We start from the raw sequence: 18,385 nt of genomic DNA on the forward strand, positions 1-18,385 counted from the left end.
TTTACTGGTTCTGATGAACTTTACATGTAAATTGCTAGAGTTCCTGGTGTAGTGGTCGTGAATACTATTGTTGGTAGCATACAGACCAAGATTGCGTTTAGCACAGATGATTCACACTCAACATGTAAACACACGGAATTGGGAGAATGGAGAGTTTCTTGAAAAGAGGGCGACATGGAGCTCTAAGGGGTGCACTACACGTCAATCTCACTATCTCCTTTTGTATTTTAAAAACAACATGAGCACAGGGAAAAGGGCCCCAAAAAAGGATGCTATAAATAACATGGGAATAGAATTCACCATAATAAATTGAGATTAGCTCTTCATTGCTCACTGTTGACCTAATCGAGCGAACCAAAAAGCACACTGCACAGAGTTTTTTACGTAGACTGGAAACATGGCTGTCCCAACTTAGACTGCTATCAAGGGTAACCCCCAGGAAGGAGGCTTTGTTGCTCCGGGGAATCATTGTACCGTCAAGAGACACTGAAATGTCTGGTGAAGGCTTATTTTTGTTTACAAAATGGATTAGATTGGTTTTTTCTTTATTAAGAAGAAGAAAATTGTTATTGCTCCTGTGAACTCCCTCCTTACATCAAATTGCCCAAATTTTGGTTCCCTCCATTACGATGTTAAGAGGTTTTACTGTACATGGATATTTACAGTTTGTCTGATTGTACCTAATGCCTCAAACTTTCTTCAGGCGACAAGGAAGAATTGAATGCCGAGTCCAGTTCAGCAAATATTGCAATTCCACCTGTTTTGGAGAAAGTCCCCTCAACTGAAGATTCGCCCGTTTTGGCCCCCGGCTGTGAGCAAGGCACCAACAGCGGTGACGTGGGGGTGAAGGGTACGGGTGCAGAGCCTTGCGCATTGCGTGCTGCAGCGGAGGAATCTGCGTGTCCAGAGAGGAGCGCAAAGAAGAGGCGCGTTGAGTGCAGCGGTAGCGACGCAGAGGTTGGCAAGAGCAAGGTGGAGGATGGGGAAGTTGCGGGGGATCATTGGCGCAAGAGACGCAGGCGCAAGTCCAGGAGGAAAGCTTTGAATGCGTGCGCGTCGGCCTCTTCGATCTCGTCATCGGAGGACGAGAGGGAGAATCCGAGGAGGGCGCAAGAAGCGAGGAAGCAGCGTGCGGAGGATGACACCGCTGCGGTCTCGGAAGATGAGCAGCAGTTTTGCCTGCGTTGGAACAACTTCCTTGTAAGTGTGGGGGGAGGGGGTTGAATCCACTGCGCAGGGCATCCATCGACCCGTAAAATCAGGAATAGGGTGGCAGAAAAGTTTCTTTGGTTTTCCACCAGCTGATGTTGATTATTCTGAAAGATCTGATCTCAGGGAATCTTATTCAGAAGATCCCCTGAGGATGATCAGCAAGTAGCGGATCGAAACGTCGGGAGACATGGACGACATCAACCGGTGGAAAACCCAAGAAACTTTTCTGCAACTGTTACGCCGGGAAAACCTAAGATCATACAGGAATAGAGTGGTTTCCTATTATTTTTTTGTTGCCGAAATCAAAAGATTATTACTCCTGGAGTGTGCATTTCACGCTTTTAGATTTTTAAATGACGATATCTATTTTTTGCGATTAAATGGAAAGTGAAAATTTTCAAGCACGCCAAAACGGGACGGCTAAGTATGAATGCTGGGAAAACTCCATGTGTCGTCATTCTGGTTCCCTCTGCCGCATGTGAGGTGACCTTGGGGTGAGGCTTTGAGCGCTGATACAACGCAGGTAGCATAGTACCCTGCTAGCATGTAGCGCTTGGCTTAAATAAGGATTATAAATACCCTATCAAACGACGGAAACGTTCCGACCATAGGCAATTTTAATGGGTGATTATTAAGACATGTTTCCCTGAGCTCTGTGCCTCATGCGTGTATTGGTAATCTCAGACGATGCATAACTCCTATCTACTGGTATAAAAACTAGGTCCCTGTGACGTCACGTGGAGTGGCATCGCAATGGCGCCAATTTGGCCTTTTTCAAATGCGATTAAAAGTGACCATTTAACATTCGTCTTAATTGGGATTTCTTAAACCAAATAACTTGTATATAATGAATACACTAATGGTGGGTAACGAATCGCAATCAATGCCTTTCGTTTTCTTTGATGAAGGAAACTACCCCATTCTTTTCATATTTTTATTTTATTATTGTAAAAAAACAGTAAAATATTTCATGCCCTCATTAATTCCATTGTAACCATTCTTATTCATAGACCTGATGGAGATCGTTGTCACAGCGTCGGCAAACAATTTTGCATTTCATTCATAAACCTAAACTCCAAGGGGTTATTAATTATTATATCCTTTCTGTATGTTAAATTCATCAATAGTGTTCACCAGGAGAAATTAAAAGTGTTTGTTATAGCCATAGTTAATACCAGGGGCATTACTATGGGAGCATGTATTCCTTCCCAAAGCCACGGAGAAATAAAAGCATTGTATTTTCGAAGATTTTCGCGGCATTGATTAGATGATCTCTCCATATTATTCGGGTTTTCACCGCGTTCGTTATTCTTAAGTGACAATGGTTTCGCTGACATTGCAGTCAGCATCTTCAGGTCGAAGTTAAAACTTGGAAATTTTTTTTTATTACATTGGCGAGACCTGCAGATCAATGAAAGTCCGATTGCAAGAACATCGAAGGGCTACTAAAAACAAGCAGCACCAACTCTCAGCCATATCTGAGCATGCTTGGAGTGAACCTGGACATAACATCCTCTTTGAAGACGCCAGGATAATAGCTAAAGAGAATAAGTACTTCCCTCGCTTGATCAGAGAAGCTATTGAGATAGTGAAAACGCCCGTGAATTCCAACAGGGATCAAGGCTACAGCCTGCACAGTGCATGGAAGAGGATTCTCCGACCACCAACAATGAGAGATGGACAACCGGCCAATGAGAGAGCAGCAGCTGATCAGCAGCCGCCGCCGACTATATAAGGCGGAAAATTTTATGCCTATAAAAGGCGAAAAAATTTTCCAAGTTTCACCTTCGACCTGAAGATGCTGACTGCATTGTCAGCGAAACCGTTGTCACTTAAGAATAACGAATGCGGTGAAAACCCGGATAATATGGATAGATCAAACAAAAGCATTATTTAAAACTATTGTTTAGTTTTGACATGTAATAACTGCATCTGCTTGAAGTTATATTTTTAGTGCCAAAATTATATAAAATGTATTTCCAGGCATGTCATTTTTCAAAGTTGCCGAGAGGGGGGGAGGGTGGGGGTGGATGGGGGAGAGTCGCCACCCCGAGTCATCGCATTCCCCCTCCCCCCCAAAGCGTATTCCTAGTTACGCCATTGGTTCAGAATATGCTCATTTGCGTTGCTCAGCCTGTGTATTTCTGAGAACTATTTCCTAATTAATGGTCTGATTGTTTCTATATGTTTGCATTTCTTTTCTCCTGTAGACAAACATTACATCGCAGTTTGGAACCTTGCGTGACGACGAAGACTTTGTGGACGTGACGCTTGCGTGTGGGGGCATGCATGTGAAGGCACACAGGGTCGTTCTGTCTGCGTGCAGTCCTTACTTTAAGAGGATGTTCAAGGTGAGTTGTGTCGATGCTCACTTTATTTTGCATGGTTTATGATGGATATAGTGTTCATTCATACGTATGTAGTAGAGATGTGTCTGTTCTGGTACCTGGTTCTTGGTAGTGCCTCTTCTTGGCCGTTAACAGAGCATCTATACACTATAAAGCCCCTTAACGAACACTCACTCATACCAATGTTAGGGGTGAACGAGACGAGATACGGCAAAAAGTCTTATGAAAACCCTGTAAAATTGTCTGAAACCCCAGGAAAAATTATGAAAACTATAAATTTCCAATTATTTATCAGTCTGTCCTCTATATTATTTCTACTGTATAGTTATCTTTTTCTCAACTTATATGCAACCAAATGAGGTACCAAAATGCACAGAATTTATCAGGGAACATGCGACGGCATATCTTACTTCCTAAATATTGTTATTGTTTCCTAAAATTGGTTTTTAAATAATTTAAAAAAAACAACAAAAAACGGAAAAAAAAACTGTAAATATTCCTGATATTTACGGCGCACAAACTGATACATTTGTTCATTTGCAACAATATCTCGCATTCTTTAAATAACTTTTATCAAAATGCGGCTGATTCCACATTCAAGTCTCCTGTTGATACGTAAGTATGAGTCATCATGTGCGTTTAAAAGAGGATAGTGTAATTACTTAAAAATGTTGTGTTTAAAGAGGTCCTCTGACCTCAATTTGCACATGAACATTCAAATTAAATTCGTACGTAAGACCCTGCCTTCTTTTTCTACATTTTAAAATTAGAAACGCGCTTATCTCTCTGTGGACCTGAATTGAAAAGAGCGGGGGAAGCCCGCTGGGACACGACCACCGAGAGACAAGGCCTGAGCACTCCATCGTGATGCCACGAGTCGTAGGCGGACGGAGGGAGTGGCGAAGGCTGCCATTGATAGCGCCGATTGGTGGGGAATGCGTAAGAAAACCAAACGATGCATGAAGAGACATTTCTCCAGCTACATCAACGCATTTAATGCAGCAACAATTTCCGTGTTGATGTTTATACATAACTCGAGATATAAGTTAATATTTATCGTAGAATTTCTTTTAAAAATTGTAAACGCTGCTTATAAAACAAATAATTCAATTCTTAGTTTATTTTCCTCGAGAAATGAACAAATATTTATTTCGAAACCTGACAGGATAAACAATGGGGAACTTGCATGATTTTTTTTTATTTCATAGGCGGACAGAAAATTATTTTCTGAATACAACAAAGAAAACCGCATGTAAATCTGAGTTTTCCTTCGCGAGTTATTTAATGATTAATATAACGAATTTTAAAGCGCGGGAAAAACTCCCTCACCCCCCAAGCCACTGCCGACGAAGCCTCGATGACGTCAAAGGTGCCTAAACATCACGCGAAGCTATTGTTGTGATTGTTTGTGATCGTTGCTAGCAGTTGTGAGAGCTTCGTTTGTTAGACGTGTTGATTATTTTATAGTTAAAGATAAATATCCGACGATAGAGGCTTGGAAGCCCTCATATTTTGCATTATTTATAATATTAATATCTGAGTAAGGGCATAAAATATAAAACTGGAGCAGTTAAACCAAAAATTTTATAATACCTAAATAACATCGTTGTAGTAGTCTGAGCCACGGTCATTGGAAGGGGGATACGTTAATTGTAAGTTGATGTTATCGACGGCATATCATTCATTTAAGTATGTAATTAGAACGATTTTGATGTTTACTAATGTCCGCTAAGCTTTTATATACAATAAATTCATCCGTTTATTCGTAGGTATCGGAGAATTCGTCGTTTAGGACTGTCTGTGCTTGTATTATGGGGTGAGTTCCAGTCAATACAACTTTTGCTCGCTGATTGGAGACAGCAAGGAACATTTTTGTGCCAAAATAGTGTTATTTTCAACGTGACATCTCCCGTTAAGCTACTACTAATAATCACCGTTCCATTGGTTGTAATGCACAAAGTTTGACAAGGTTGAACAATATCGGCCAAGAGTTATCAGTGTTCCATCGTGATTGAATTGTAAAAAGTGCTATTACGCTATCGATAAATGTCTAACAGTAGTGTAAAAATTGTCAGTGGCGTGCTAATCTCCGTTGTTCACCGTAGATATGACATTTCACGATCACGCTATTGAAATAAAAACTGCGAGTTAAGTTTGTTATTCCATTATTTCAACGAATAGAAGTGAGAAAAGTCACCTGTGTCACTTGTGTGGGCTAATTTAAGGGTTTAAATCAGTGAATAAATAGTTGTTTTCATCATAACGAGTTCTGTTATTGTAAGTTGTACGTGATGAATATAAGAATGTGACAGTGACATCCAGTTTTTGATAAGAGTATTTGCCTATTTCCCACTATATTTTTATGGTATATGCTAGTATATTATTTATGGATTTACCTATATTATTGAAATAGGTTATAGCTTGTGTGTGTGTTGGCAGCGGAACCGATTCGCGATCTCACATGTGGATTGTGTGCAGACTGTTTTGCTGTGAAATCGTACCGTAGGACGGATAGGACTACCTTCTCCGTTAATTCGGTGTTGCCAAATTCAACAGCACAGCTTACGATCGTTATCCTCCAGTATTTAAAGTTTCTTTTACAACTCGATTTGCCGCCGACGTATAGCAATAATTTGTCTTAACAAATTCCATGAGGGTCGTGGCATCAATTTTTGGTGTCCTAAAAAAAAGGCTGGTGTCCTAACACCCCATGCCACACGCCTTTTAGGCGGCTTGCGGGTTATTATGTAGATGTAGATGAATTTCAGGTGTACTATTCGAACGAGTGGCAACGTTATCATCCATTTTTCTGATCACTAAAACATACGAAGTGAAACGCTTGTACTTCATCATCTCGATGCCGCATTATTAATATCCCAAGTAATAATCTAGGCACAATAGCAATAGGAAAACTTGCCCAAGAATAACAGAACAAAATAAAGTGACGATGAGCGGCTAAATACTCCCTCAAAACAAATTTTCCACCATGCGCTCAGCGTATTTCCCAACTCCCTACGGTTGTTTAGGCACCTATGACGTCACGCCTGGCCTCGGCAACGCTCGGGTGTCTTCGCGCAGTGGTCGGCTCAGAGAAATTTTTCTCGATTTTAAATGCAATTTTTTTATTTCTTTTGATGCTGAATGGAGAAACTGAAGGTATTTTTGCGACCTAATGTATCCATTTGACTTATTCAAAATAGTTTTTAGAGCAATCTACGACCCATGCAAGTTCCTCATTGAATGACCGCTGTCCCTTAACGCTTAGAGGGGTTATAAAGGATGAGGGGTGCGGGTACCAGCTCCCAGATTCCCGAGGGTAAATCCTAAACTGCCTAGGGTTGGGTCCCAAAACAAAGACGACATAAACCCGCGACCATCCTAAAATGGGGAGAGCTAGAAAACGTATATATATGGCTTTCGTTCTCCTGGCTAGCAAAATTTCACACATAAATACACGGCCGTCGTCTCCCGGGTCAGGAAACGTCCACACGTATATATACGTGTATAGTAGGGAAAAGGTTAAAGAGGTGCTCTGACCTCAATTTGTACATGAACATTCCAATTAAATTCGTACGCGAGACCCTGCCTTTTTTTTCTAATTTTAAAATTAGAAATGCGCCTATCCCTCTGTGGACCTGCATTGAAAAGAGCGGAGGAAGCCAGCTGGAGCGGGCGCATCACGCTCGTTAATATTAAAATTGAGTATGGGGATTAGTTCATAAAATGGCCACCAAAATGCAGTGGTGGCGCAGCAATCATAGAAACAAATAATCGTAGCAACACCTTTGTTTATGCAAGCAAGAGAATCTAAATTGGAAAAGAAGATGGAGGAATTAAAACGAAAAACTGATGAAGATAAGGTAGGAAATTTAGAAAGTCATTTTTGAAATGTCTATTTATTTGCGTCTTCTTTCCATATGAACAAACATTTGTTTACATCAAAGCGTATTCAAAGGAAAAGTGGAGAAATACCGTATAAGCTTGTGTAAGAGGCGCACACGTGTAAGAGGCGCACCCCTATTTTGAGGATCGAAGCTATAAAGAAAAAAAACATTTTTTTTATCTTATTGTGCGGTGTTGCACACGTATGCCTGGAATTTTGACAGTTATCGAAATTTCCTCTTTCAGTACTATTTGAAAGAGGAAATTTTGATAACTGCGGCGGCATAAGAGGGAGTAGAAAGAGTTCCGATCCTCTCTTTGCATACGCCATCGCTCTACGTTGCTTGTCCTACTCACGAACAATTTTGTTTAAAAGCTCTCGCAGGAGTATTGCAATAGAATTGCAACCGCGGGAAAAGTTAAGGCAAAACACGACAGGCACATAGCATGAGCTTTCCCAAGAGATTGAACAACAATCGGGGCAATCTCTTCACTTATAAGCATTTCTGATTTCTTCTATCCACCATTAAGTCCAACAATGAGCACACTCGTTCGAATTTTTTCAACCGCTGGTTTTGACACCAATATTACTATATGCAGTATAAATGCCGCAGGATGCCCACTCGTGGCAATAAATTTAGCGCGCGATCCGGAGCGAATCACCCCGCGCGATCTTTTCAATGTTCACCTCTGGGGTTCCGACGTGACGGCGCGATGCTGGCAAGAAATTCAAACAGGAGCATTTTAAAAATACGTCACTAAGGGAAAAACTCCCCTGCCTGCCGCTTGATTTTGACCCAGGGTTTCAGATGACTGACTCACGCTGAAAACCAAGGCCACTCAGTTCTCCTTGAACTTGCGACCGGTGAAGGGGAGGGGGAAGATAAGAAGTTTGTGTAAGAGGCGCACCCTCATTTTCGGCTGCAATATCTGGGAAAAAAGGTGCGCCTCTTACACGCGCTTATACGGTATAAGGAAGAAAATTACTTATTGTTTTTGGTACATTACATCAAAAGTGTGGTTTTTATTAATTGCATAGTTTACAAGTGCACATCATGCCATTTAAAAAAGATAGTTCGTGCTGTTGACTGTAGTTTGTGTCTTGTTGACGATACACGATTGTAGTAGAAAGACTTTTAAAGAAGACTTCCATAAAATATAGGGAGGTAAAAATGATTTCTATTCATTGTTTGTGATGGAAATAACTGTTTATTTTTGTCTAAGTCTGCGAGTCAATCACATATAGCCGGAAATACTCAGCAACCGGTTGCGTTGAGCACTGGCTAGGATATAATTTTGTGCCCAAACCCAAAATGCACTGGTCATCTTAAAGGTCGTGGCCAGAGTCTTGCACGAGATTCTTTCATTCTTCATTCATAACTTAACCTTCTGTCAGGCACAATATTGGAATAGCTGAGTTCAGGTGCAATGCGCCTAACAGGCACAGATGCGAAAAAACATTATTAACTCTTGGCACGGCTCAGTGGTACACCTTGAGAGTATAATTCACCATTATTAGTGTAATAGAACATTTTAATGATGTGTTTATATCTGTGTTTATACCCCTTTATACACCATCGTAATGGACTGATCCAGCAAGGTGCGAATTCACATGATTTTTAGCCCAGATGAAGGTCATGACACGCGTAACTTTTTCTGCATCTGCCCTCATTATTTTATCAGCCCCTATGAAAGAATTGTATAAACCTGTTTCAAAATTTTATACAATTTATGGCAATTGTATAAATAGTATAAAATTTTGAAACAGGTTTATACAATTTTTTCATAGGGGAGGTTAAACTAAATTTTGCCAACAAAAGAGAGAACTGGGGTGGTTTCCATAGGACACCACACCGTTACTGTCAAAAAGTAAACGAAAATAGTAGCGCTCGCTCCACCCTCTTTAGTTTCTGCTTTGCTTTGCACGCCTGTGTTTCTGCGTTGTTATTGTTAACTAAAAGAATCTGTGTTTTTTGTTGTTTCTGTTTTATTTTGCATTATGTTCGATTGCTTGCCGTTCATTCATTTATTAAACATTGAAATTTACTTATTATCTTCAAAATAGCTTGCCATTTGTTAATTTTCCTTAATAAAAATATGTTGGTAATATGCGTTAAATGATTACTTATTTGGCTTTTACGAAACTCGAGAATTAAAATAATATGTTTTTGTTTTTTCTGCTTTATTTTGTATTATGTTTTATTGATTGACGTTCATTCATTTATTTATCATTGACATTTACTTTTAATGTTCTAAATAGCTTGCCGTTTGTTGATGTTCCTTGATGAAAATATGTTTTGTAATTGCATTCAATGATTGTTCATTTGGATTTATGAAACATGAGAACTATAAGAAACCACATTTTAAGTTACTGTGGTGCTGTGATGTCGTGTGGACTGTTGAAACATTTGTTCCGTGTGTGTGACCTTTTAAATAAGGGTGCATCTTATACATCTTCGAATACGTTACCTCAGCTGTTGGCGGCAGACACCATATGCCATCGTTCCAGCGAAAGGGTTAATTTTGGGAGAATTTTGATGATGTCGTTGTTTCAGAGCGTGCCCTACTGCCAGCATCCCGTGGTGTTCCTGGAGGGGATCGAGCCTTCCCACCTGCTGTCGCTGCTCGCGTTCATGTACTGTGGGGAGGTTGGAGTGGGGAGGGGACAGCTGCCCTCGCTGCTGTCGGCTGCGCACGCCCTGCAGGTGAGGGGACTCACGGAGATGGGGTCGACGGCCGGGAAGGGCGGCAGCGACGGAGAGGAGGAGGAGGAGCAGCAGCGGGTGATAGTGTCGGCCAGGAGGCAGGCGATGGCCGTCGAGAAGGTGCTCAAGGACATCGGGTGAGTCTCCCTCTCACACCAAGTGCATACACAGCAGACTCTGGATTATCCGGCTGTGGGTCATCTGTGTTTTGGATTATCCGTGCAGAGAGGTTTAAACTATTCTCATCCTTTTTTTTAACATTTTCCTCTATCAGGCACTGGCAGGAAAGGGCTAAGCAATACCTTTTTATGTTTGTTTACAGTAGACCCTCGTTAATACCAGCAACGTTATTACGAAGTCCTCGTTATTACGAAGCAAAAGTGAGTTCCCCTTCACATCGAGAAACAGAGTGCACACAATAGACTCTGAATTATCCGGCTGTGGGTTATCTGTGTCGTGGATTATCCGTGCAGAGAGGTTTAAGCAATTCTTATCCTTCTTTTTAACCTTTTTCTCTCACAGGCACTGGCAGGAAAGGCTTACCAATTCCTTTTTACGTTTTATGTACAGTAGATCCTCGTTAATACGAACAACGTTATTACGAAGCTCTCGTTATTACGAAGCAAATCTTTAATCAAATCAAATCTCAAGGACAATGGGTGAGTCCCCTTTCACATCAAGAAACAGAGTGCATACACAGCAGACATAAATGAACATTAACCTTTTCCCTACTGTACACGTATATATATGTGTGGACGCTTCCCGACCTGGGAGACGACGGGCGTATATATACATGTGGGAGTTACCTGGCCAGGAGATCGAAAGCTGTATATATACGTTTTCTAGCTCCCCCCCCCTTTTAGGACGGTAGTGGGTTTACGACGTCTTTGTCTCGGGACCCAACGCTTCGGGGTTTAGGATTAACTCTCGGAATCCGGGAGCAGGTACCCGGACCCTTCGTCTTTTAGAACCCCTCTCAGCGGTACGGGACAGCGGTCATTCAATTGTTTATACAGTCAATTTTCGAAATAAATACTTGTTCATTTCTCAAGAAATATACGCTAAGAATTGAATTATTTGTCTTTTGAGCAGCGTCTACAATTTTTAAACGAAATTCGACGACAAATATTAACTTATATCTCGAGTTATGTATAAACATCAACATGGAAATTGTTGCTGCGTTAAATGCGTTAATAATGGTATTAGAACATCGTTTAAAATTTGACAATGCTCAGATAAAAATGAGGAATTCAATTCAAAGTCTGCAATTTACGTGCAAGCAACAATTATCCATTTGCTAAATACACATAAGCAATACATAAGTTGACCGCGAACCAATGCCGCAGGTATGGTCGTAAACCCGGAAAGGAGGGAGCACAACTACTCTCGGATTCTGAGATAATGTGAAGTCCCTGCGTGGAGGGGTCGAAAAAGGTTCAGCGAGACCCTTCTTAACGAATGCCCTCCAAAAATACTCCTTACCACGAGAAAGAAGAGTCTCTTGGGGCTCAGTACAGCAGTCATGCTAAGACGAAAAGTCCGCCGTCTCGAAAGGGTTAGAGTTACGCATGCTTTACAAAAAAAAAATTTCCAATCTTTTCATTTAAGGAAATGTTGGTATTAGTCATATTCCTTAAAATAGCCCACAAAGACGAAAATCACCATTTTGATAGCGTTCATTTACATGGGGCGATTTTCGTTTTTGTGGTATATTTTCAGTAAGACGAACAAAATAAGCATATCCTTACATGAAAAGTTTATAAATATGTTTTTGCAAAGTTTATTAATGTATACGTAACTTTGATATGCATGTACTCTTCTAAACCTCTGAAATTGAAATCTACCCTTTGGCCATTTTAAAAATCAAGGAATGGTCGTACTGGGTAAAATTTCATTTTTAAAAGTTCTTTATTATGTGAAGAAGTTGTTCTCTGTATAAAAAATGCAATGAAATGCCCCAATCAATTATTTTGCCCATGACGAGATGAAGAGGACGACCATTTCGCAGTTTTCATCTTTTTTCGCGTGTTCTTCTTCCTCTTTCGACCATAGAAGCTAAACGTTAACGTTCAAGGCCTGGTTACATGGTACATTAAGACGTACGGGTTAATGTCTAAATGTATTAAAGCGTGAATGAACATGAAAGTGTACCGTGTAACCACCCAACTTGTGCGAATGCATGAACGGAAAATAGAACCCGTTCTAATTTGGTTCATGCATTCGTAAATGTTCCCTTCCAGTCCACCAAAATCATTCACGCAAACGTACATTACCTTGTACGTGTTAATGTACCATGTAACCAGGTCTTTAAACAATGGGGAACGTGCATGAAATTCATTCATCATGCTAGTAAGACGCATTGAATAGACAATTTTCTCACGTCCAAATATCATCATCATCATCATTAGTCAACAATCCTAAGATTGGTTTGACACAGCTCTCCATTTCTCTCTCCTATCTGCTAATCTCTTCATAGCTACATACAGTGGAACCTCGTTAAAGCGAGTATTGCGAGTAAGCGAGTTACCCCCGCTATTACAAGAGATATGCGATGCACCGTCATTTGACCCTATAATAAGCATGTTAAAGTATTCATTTTAATGAGGCCCTTTTGGTGTTGGCTCTCGCCATAGCGAGGGTTTCCATCGCCGGAATACCTTCACCAAGAGTCCCTAATCTCAGTAATTTCTGGCGATCTGTTAGAAATGAAGTTAATATGGGGTCCTCGGTCTCAAATTTATGTAGTTAACTGTCGTTTGATGAATAAGTAGTTCATTTTGGTGAAAATATTGTGGCATTAACATTCGCGAATGCTTGATCTTCTTTTGTTCCTCGGGTGGCAGAAAGCAGTCGGCAGCATACCCGCACGTCCGTGAGTTGCGTGAATAGAAAGCATTTGATGGCAGACAACATGGCCAAAAAAACACCAAACACGTCTAAGCGCGAAAATAAATTTAATATAAAATAAATATAAATTTATCTGTCGCCGCACCACTCCTGTTTCTATGTAACTGTTCCTACAGGTTTTTTGGCTATTATTCGAGCCTTTATATCAACTCACCAACCTGTCTGTTTGTTTGTCTGTTTGTCTGGTACAAATCTTGTAACTCAAATTTGACTCACTTCCTGTGAAGCAAAAACGCTGAAATTTTGCACACTTCTTAATTTCCGATGACAATACATGAAAATATAACTTTTTCTCTCCAACCCCCCTTTAACCACCCCCCAGTCAACCTATAGCCCCCCAAAACATGTTTTTGATCTAAGAAGTTCCAAATGGTCGATTTTCGTGTTTTGCGACCACAGTAAAAGTTATCCACTTTAGGCATATCCACATAGTAGGCATTTAAAAGCATAGGGGTGGCATTTTGAAACATAGGGGGCTTACCATTCACTGAAAATTTAATAAATATAGTGGCTTTTTTAATACGTCACTTTTGGTTTTTCGGGGTCACTGAGTTTTTTTGCTTTGTGTCATATATAAACGTTGCTCATCCCCTGTAATCTAAATATAAAGGCTGGTTTTAAAAAAAAAATTTTTTATAAGAGCTTATTTGCTCCACCTCCGGTAAAGCGACAATTCGCTATAGCGAGTGTTTATTGGTGCACCGTGGGGTGTCGTTTTATCGAGGTTGCACTGTATTTATTCTCTTTTACATCCTTTATAACCTGTCCTATATAACTCATTCGGGGCCGTCCCTTGCCCTTTTTCCCTTCCACTTGTCCTTCAACGATTGTCTTCATCAAATCATCGTGCCTCAAAATGTGGCCAACTAAGTTGTCCCCTCTTCTGCTTAATGTTTTTAGGAGGCTTCTATTTTCTCCCACTCTCCTTAGCACTTCCTGGTTACTCACACGGTCAATCCATTTTATCTTCATCATTCTTCGGTAGCACCACATTTGTAAGTGAAAACTCTCCTAGCCCTCCACAAACGTCATTAAATGCTTAATAAAAGTGATAGAATATTGCTTGATGTCACATGACCTGAAACACCTTCTGACATCATTGCACGGTACACCATTTAATTCGCTAAGAGAGTAGAAGGGCAGAGTCTTGTTTTGCAAGTTATTTAAGTAAAAATCATCTACAAGCTTTGTAGAAGTTCCTCTAAGGACAAATTGACTTAAGAGGGACTTAAGAAAGCACAATACGACAGTTTAATTTTGGTCGACTCCCTTATGGCAGCTGATTTTCTGAAAAATATTGATTGCTTCCAAATCTCATCGAACATTCCCCTTCATTTGTTTCAATAGCAATTTATTTCATGTTGAAACAGCAATTATTTTTGCCAAATTTGCATTTTAGCCCTCGTAGAATTATTTTCTATCCACTTCCTCAGTCTGTCATCAGTGGATACCGTGCCGTGACGTCACGCTCCGATGACGTCGTGTTTTCAAACAGCCAATGAAGATTAATTTTCAAAGACTCATAACTCGGCTGAAAAACATTATTCATCCGCGAAAATTTCGGCGAGTATATTTGAGGTATGGACCTTCTTATTCTAGTACTTTTAAAAAATTGGGCATGTTCCCCATTTTAATGATCCATTTTTGCAGTCAAATGAACAAAGAGTAAAACGATATGTAACACAACCACTTGGAGCTGTGGTAGAATTTGGTACGAGAGCTTAAGGTGGGGCGTTCTAGCTTTTTTGCAGCGATAGTAGTCCAGCGGTTCCCTGCCTTTATTTTCGGTCCCTGTTTCTGGGAATTGCCGTTGTGATTTCCCGACGTCTCTTCCCTTTACAGTTTTTCCGAGGTCAGTGGTGCTGGGGGAGGTTGCGCATTGAACCTCCCCAAGTCTGTGGCTGTGAGTGGGGAGCAGGGTGCTTCGTCGAGGCATCAGCGGCCGAAGGAGTCTCTCACGACAGAGGGACTGTTGTCCAATGGCCTTGGAGAGGTGAGTGATCACAACGATATGTCACCATGCTTGCTTACAACAATATAACTCCTAATTATGCCCTTCTTTCAGGTGCACAACAAAGTGCTCCTTTTAACCATTCAGTAAGTGTTTGCTACACCTTAATTTTAACCTCACTTTAAAAAGGCCTGATTGGCGGCCAGGCATGCCACTCCACATGACGTCACAGGGACCTAGTTTCTATACGAGTAGATAGGAGTTTAACATCGTCTGAGATTACCAATGCATGCATGAGGCACAGAGCTCTGGGAATTGTCTCTTAATAATCACCTATTAAAATTGCCTATGGTTGGAAAGTTTCCTTCGTTTGATAGGGTATTAATAATCCTTATTTAAGCCTAGCTCTACCTGCTAGCTGGGTACTCTGCTACCTGCTAGCAGCCTTCATCGTAGCGGTGCTCTTTGCCTCACACCTAGATGGCCTTACAACATGGCAGTCGGAATCAGAATGACATCACACGCACTTTTCCCAGTAACTTGCTAGCCGGTAGCACTTGGCTTAGATAAGGATTATTAATACCCTATCAAACGAAGGAAACTTTCCAACTTCAGGCAATTTTAATAGGTGTTTATTAAGAGGTGTTTCCCTGAGCTCTGTGCTTCATGCATGCATTGGTAATCTCAGAATCCTGACTACTAGTATAGTTACTAGGTCCCTGTGTCGTCACGTGGAGTTGCATTGCATGGCCGCCAATCGGGCATTTTTCAAATGTGGTTAAAATTGACCGTTGCCATTCGTCTTAACTGGGATATCTAAAGCCAAATAATTTGTACGTTATGAGCACACTAATGGTGGGTAACGAATCGCAATCAATGCCTTTCGTTTTTTTGATGAAGGAAACTAATCTATTCAATTCAATTCTCACCTGAGATGTTCCCTTTCTCTTCCCTGTTACTGTCTACGTTGGGTGACAGCCCTTTGCAGATGGTCCGTGTGCAAGAGGTGCGGTTCGCGGTACGACGGGTGCGGAGCTGAGTGAGGGTGAGATGGGGAGGTGCAGCGAAAGGCGCGTTCGTTGGTCAAGCACCAAGCTGCACCCAACGTCCTCGCCCTCTTCACTACGCACCCCACTCCTCCCGGAGGATGCGGATGAGATTCTGCTCCCGTCGCCTTGCGCCAACAACAAGGGAACAAGGGAGAGGAGCCGGAGCCTTTTAAACTGCACAGCGACTACCTCAGGAGACTCGGCCAACAAAGGTAACTAGTGGGGAAGTCAGTAAATCTGCCAACCCTACCAAATACAAGAAGAGCAGAAAGTCTGGTTATAAAAATTTATTACAGAATAACCGTTTGACAAAACAATTCAATTTTAATGCTGTTACCACAGAGTATACAGAGAGGACTAAAGCTACTTTCTCCCTTTAAATTTTGCAATGCGGAGTGCGCGCGTCGGCTATGTTCTAAGCACCAAAGTATTCAAATATACCATTCACTGATTCGCAACTGTCACGTCCACGGCCGATTCCCTGAATTTAAAGTGAGGAACTCTGTGCTTTATTTCCCGATTATAATCGTTATTCCCTTGCCCTTCTATCCTTCGGAGTTGAACCCAATTGCGGAAAGTTACACCCCCATTATTAATATACCTTTCCCTTTGCACAAGTGTCAGGGGTTCAAACGCATCAATAGCCGTAGTCTTGCGAGTATTTATCAGACTTTAAAATCTTACGTAAGCAGAAGACTTGAATCAAAGTACATTTTTTACACAGAATTATGCTACAAAGAAGCCAATAAGGCTTGAAGTATGAGTAGAGCCTGTATTTCCCAGGTCTGCCATTTTTCTACTATGCTTAACATTGGCTTCTAATGATGAAATCCATAACCAATAATTCAGTTGTAATGTAGAAATCCAATGTAAAACATCAAGAAGTTAATGCTCTGCTCCTTATCCCTCAGCATTGGTTAGTTAATATCTCAACGATACCAATATTTTACAAGGCAGCATTAGATGATGCACTGAAATGTAAGCAATGGCATTGAACCTCATGATGTTGTCCAATTATGGGAACATAAATAATATTAATACCATTAATAATTTCAAACTTACCTCGCGAGATCTTTCTGGAAACGGAGAAAACTTAGGTCGCTTTTGGGCATTCCTGAGTTATTCTTGCAATCAATTGCAGAACACCAAGTGTATCCTCCTTGCCTTTTTCATTATCCACCGTCGCATTTAGTGCTCACTAAATAATGAAATTTGTATGCGATTAGCACTTTGAAACACGAATAAGATCCTGGATTTTACGCCTGCAAACCACGCTAAAAGACTCGATGCTTGGGATCATTAACGCGCTTAGAACATGGCCGGAAGCGCATTTCGCCATTACAGCTTAGGGCACCCTCTGTCCTTCTGTATACTCTGTGCTGTTACATAGGTCAGTGCTTCTTGTTTTTTTTTTTTTTTCACTTTACGACCACCACCTTTAACACCACCTATTACAGTGAAATGTCTTTGTAACGAAATCCTACGCAACGCCGAAATACGTCCGTTAAACTGAAATTCCGTTATATGGGAAATTTCGTTATACTGAATGTTTCGTTACGCTGGCGTTTGTTAAAAATGCATTTCACTGTATCTGTATCTATATCTAAATCTCTTGGCACGCAGTGAATCACGCGGAAAGGCTCTTGATGGCTGCCAGTCTTGTGGACGTGCGCATTGCGTCCTCGCCAGCGGGCCCCAACGAGCAAGGAGAGGATGATTGCGCCGACAGGGCGAGAGAATTGAGGGAGCCACCGTCCAACAGCCTCTCTTCTCGAACATCGCCCGCTCCCGACGCTCAGGTGAGATCATCGCCACTTGGCATCAACTGTAACTTGAAATATTGGAGAAGTGTGGACGACAGCCAAATTTGACGTGCTCATTTTGCATTTGTGAAAAGCAGGCAAAGGGAATTTAGGGCAGTCAGGTTATCATAACATGCGCTGTAAACATAATCACAGATACACTAATATTGAAGATACCACAATGGGGTAGTTTCCTTCATCAAAGAACACAGAAGGCATTGATTGCGATTCGTTGCCCACCATTAGTGTACCTATTCATAATACGGCAGGACCTCAGATATCAACCTCGATCTGTTCCAGAAAGGATTCCACTGAGGCCGGGAATGAGTGTGTCACTAGTTGGTCCTAGTTAACTGGGGCCAACACACCGGCCACCACACACCTGACTCATTCACTCTCTCACATACACACAACGCAGGACGCTATATCCGACCCCATGACTAACCCCTGCTCGAGTCGTCACAGTATGAATGCTGGGAAAAGTCCGTGTGACGTCATTCTGGTTCCGACTGTACTGTGTGAGGGCACC

General features: G+C 41.3%; 1 protein-coding gene across 2 annotated transcripts in view; it reads left to right on the plus strand.

Annotated features, from left to right (window-relative positions):
- Positions 1–18,385, plus strand: part of LOC124170271 — a 91,808-nt gene that overhangs the window by 40,326 nt on the left and 33,097 nt on the right. For both annotated transcript variants that reach the window (XM_046548977.1, XM_046548978.1), the window contains exons 5-10: positions 704–1,200; positions 3,423–3,563; positions 9,998–10,284; positions 14,897–15,047; positions 15,984–16,266; positions 17,678–17,853. In XM_046548977.1, the coding sequence (XP_046404933.1) occupies positions 704–1,200; positions 3,423–3,563; positions 9,998–10,284; positions 14,897–15,047; positions 15,984–16,266; positions 17,678–17,853 (1,535 nt within the window). The remainder of the gene's footprint in view (positions 1–703; positions 1,201–3,422; positions 3,564–9,997; positions 10,285–14,896; positions 15,048–15,983; positions 16,267–17,677; positions 17,854–18,385) is intronic.

Source organism: Ischnura elegans, chromosome 13 (genome assembly GCF_921293095.1).
Source record: "Ischnura elegans chromosome 13, ioIscEleg1.1, whole genome shotgun sequence".
In the NCBI taxonomy this organism is placed as follows: domain Eukaryota; kingdom Metazoa; phylum Arthropoda; class Insecta; order Odonata; family Coenagrionidae; genus Ischnura; species Ischnura elegans.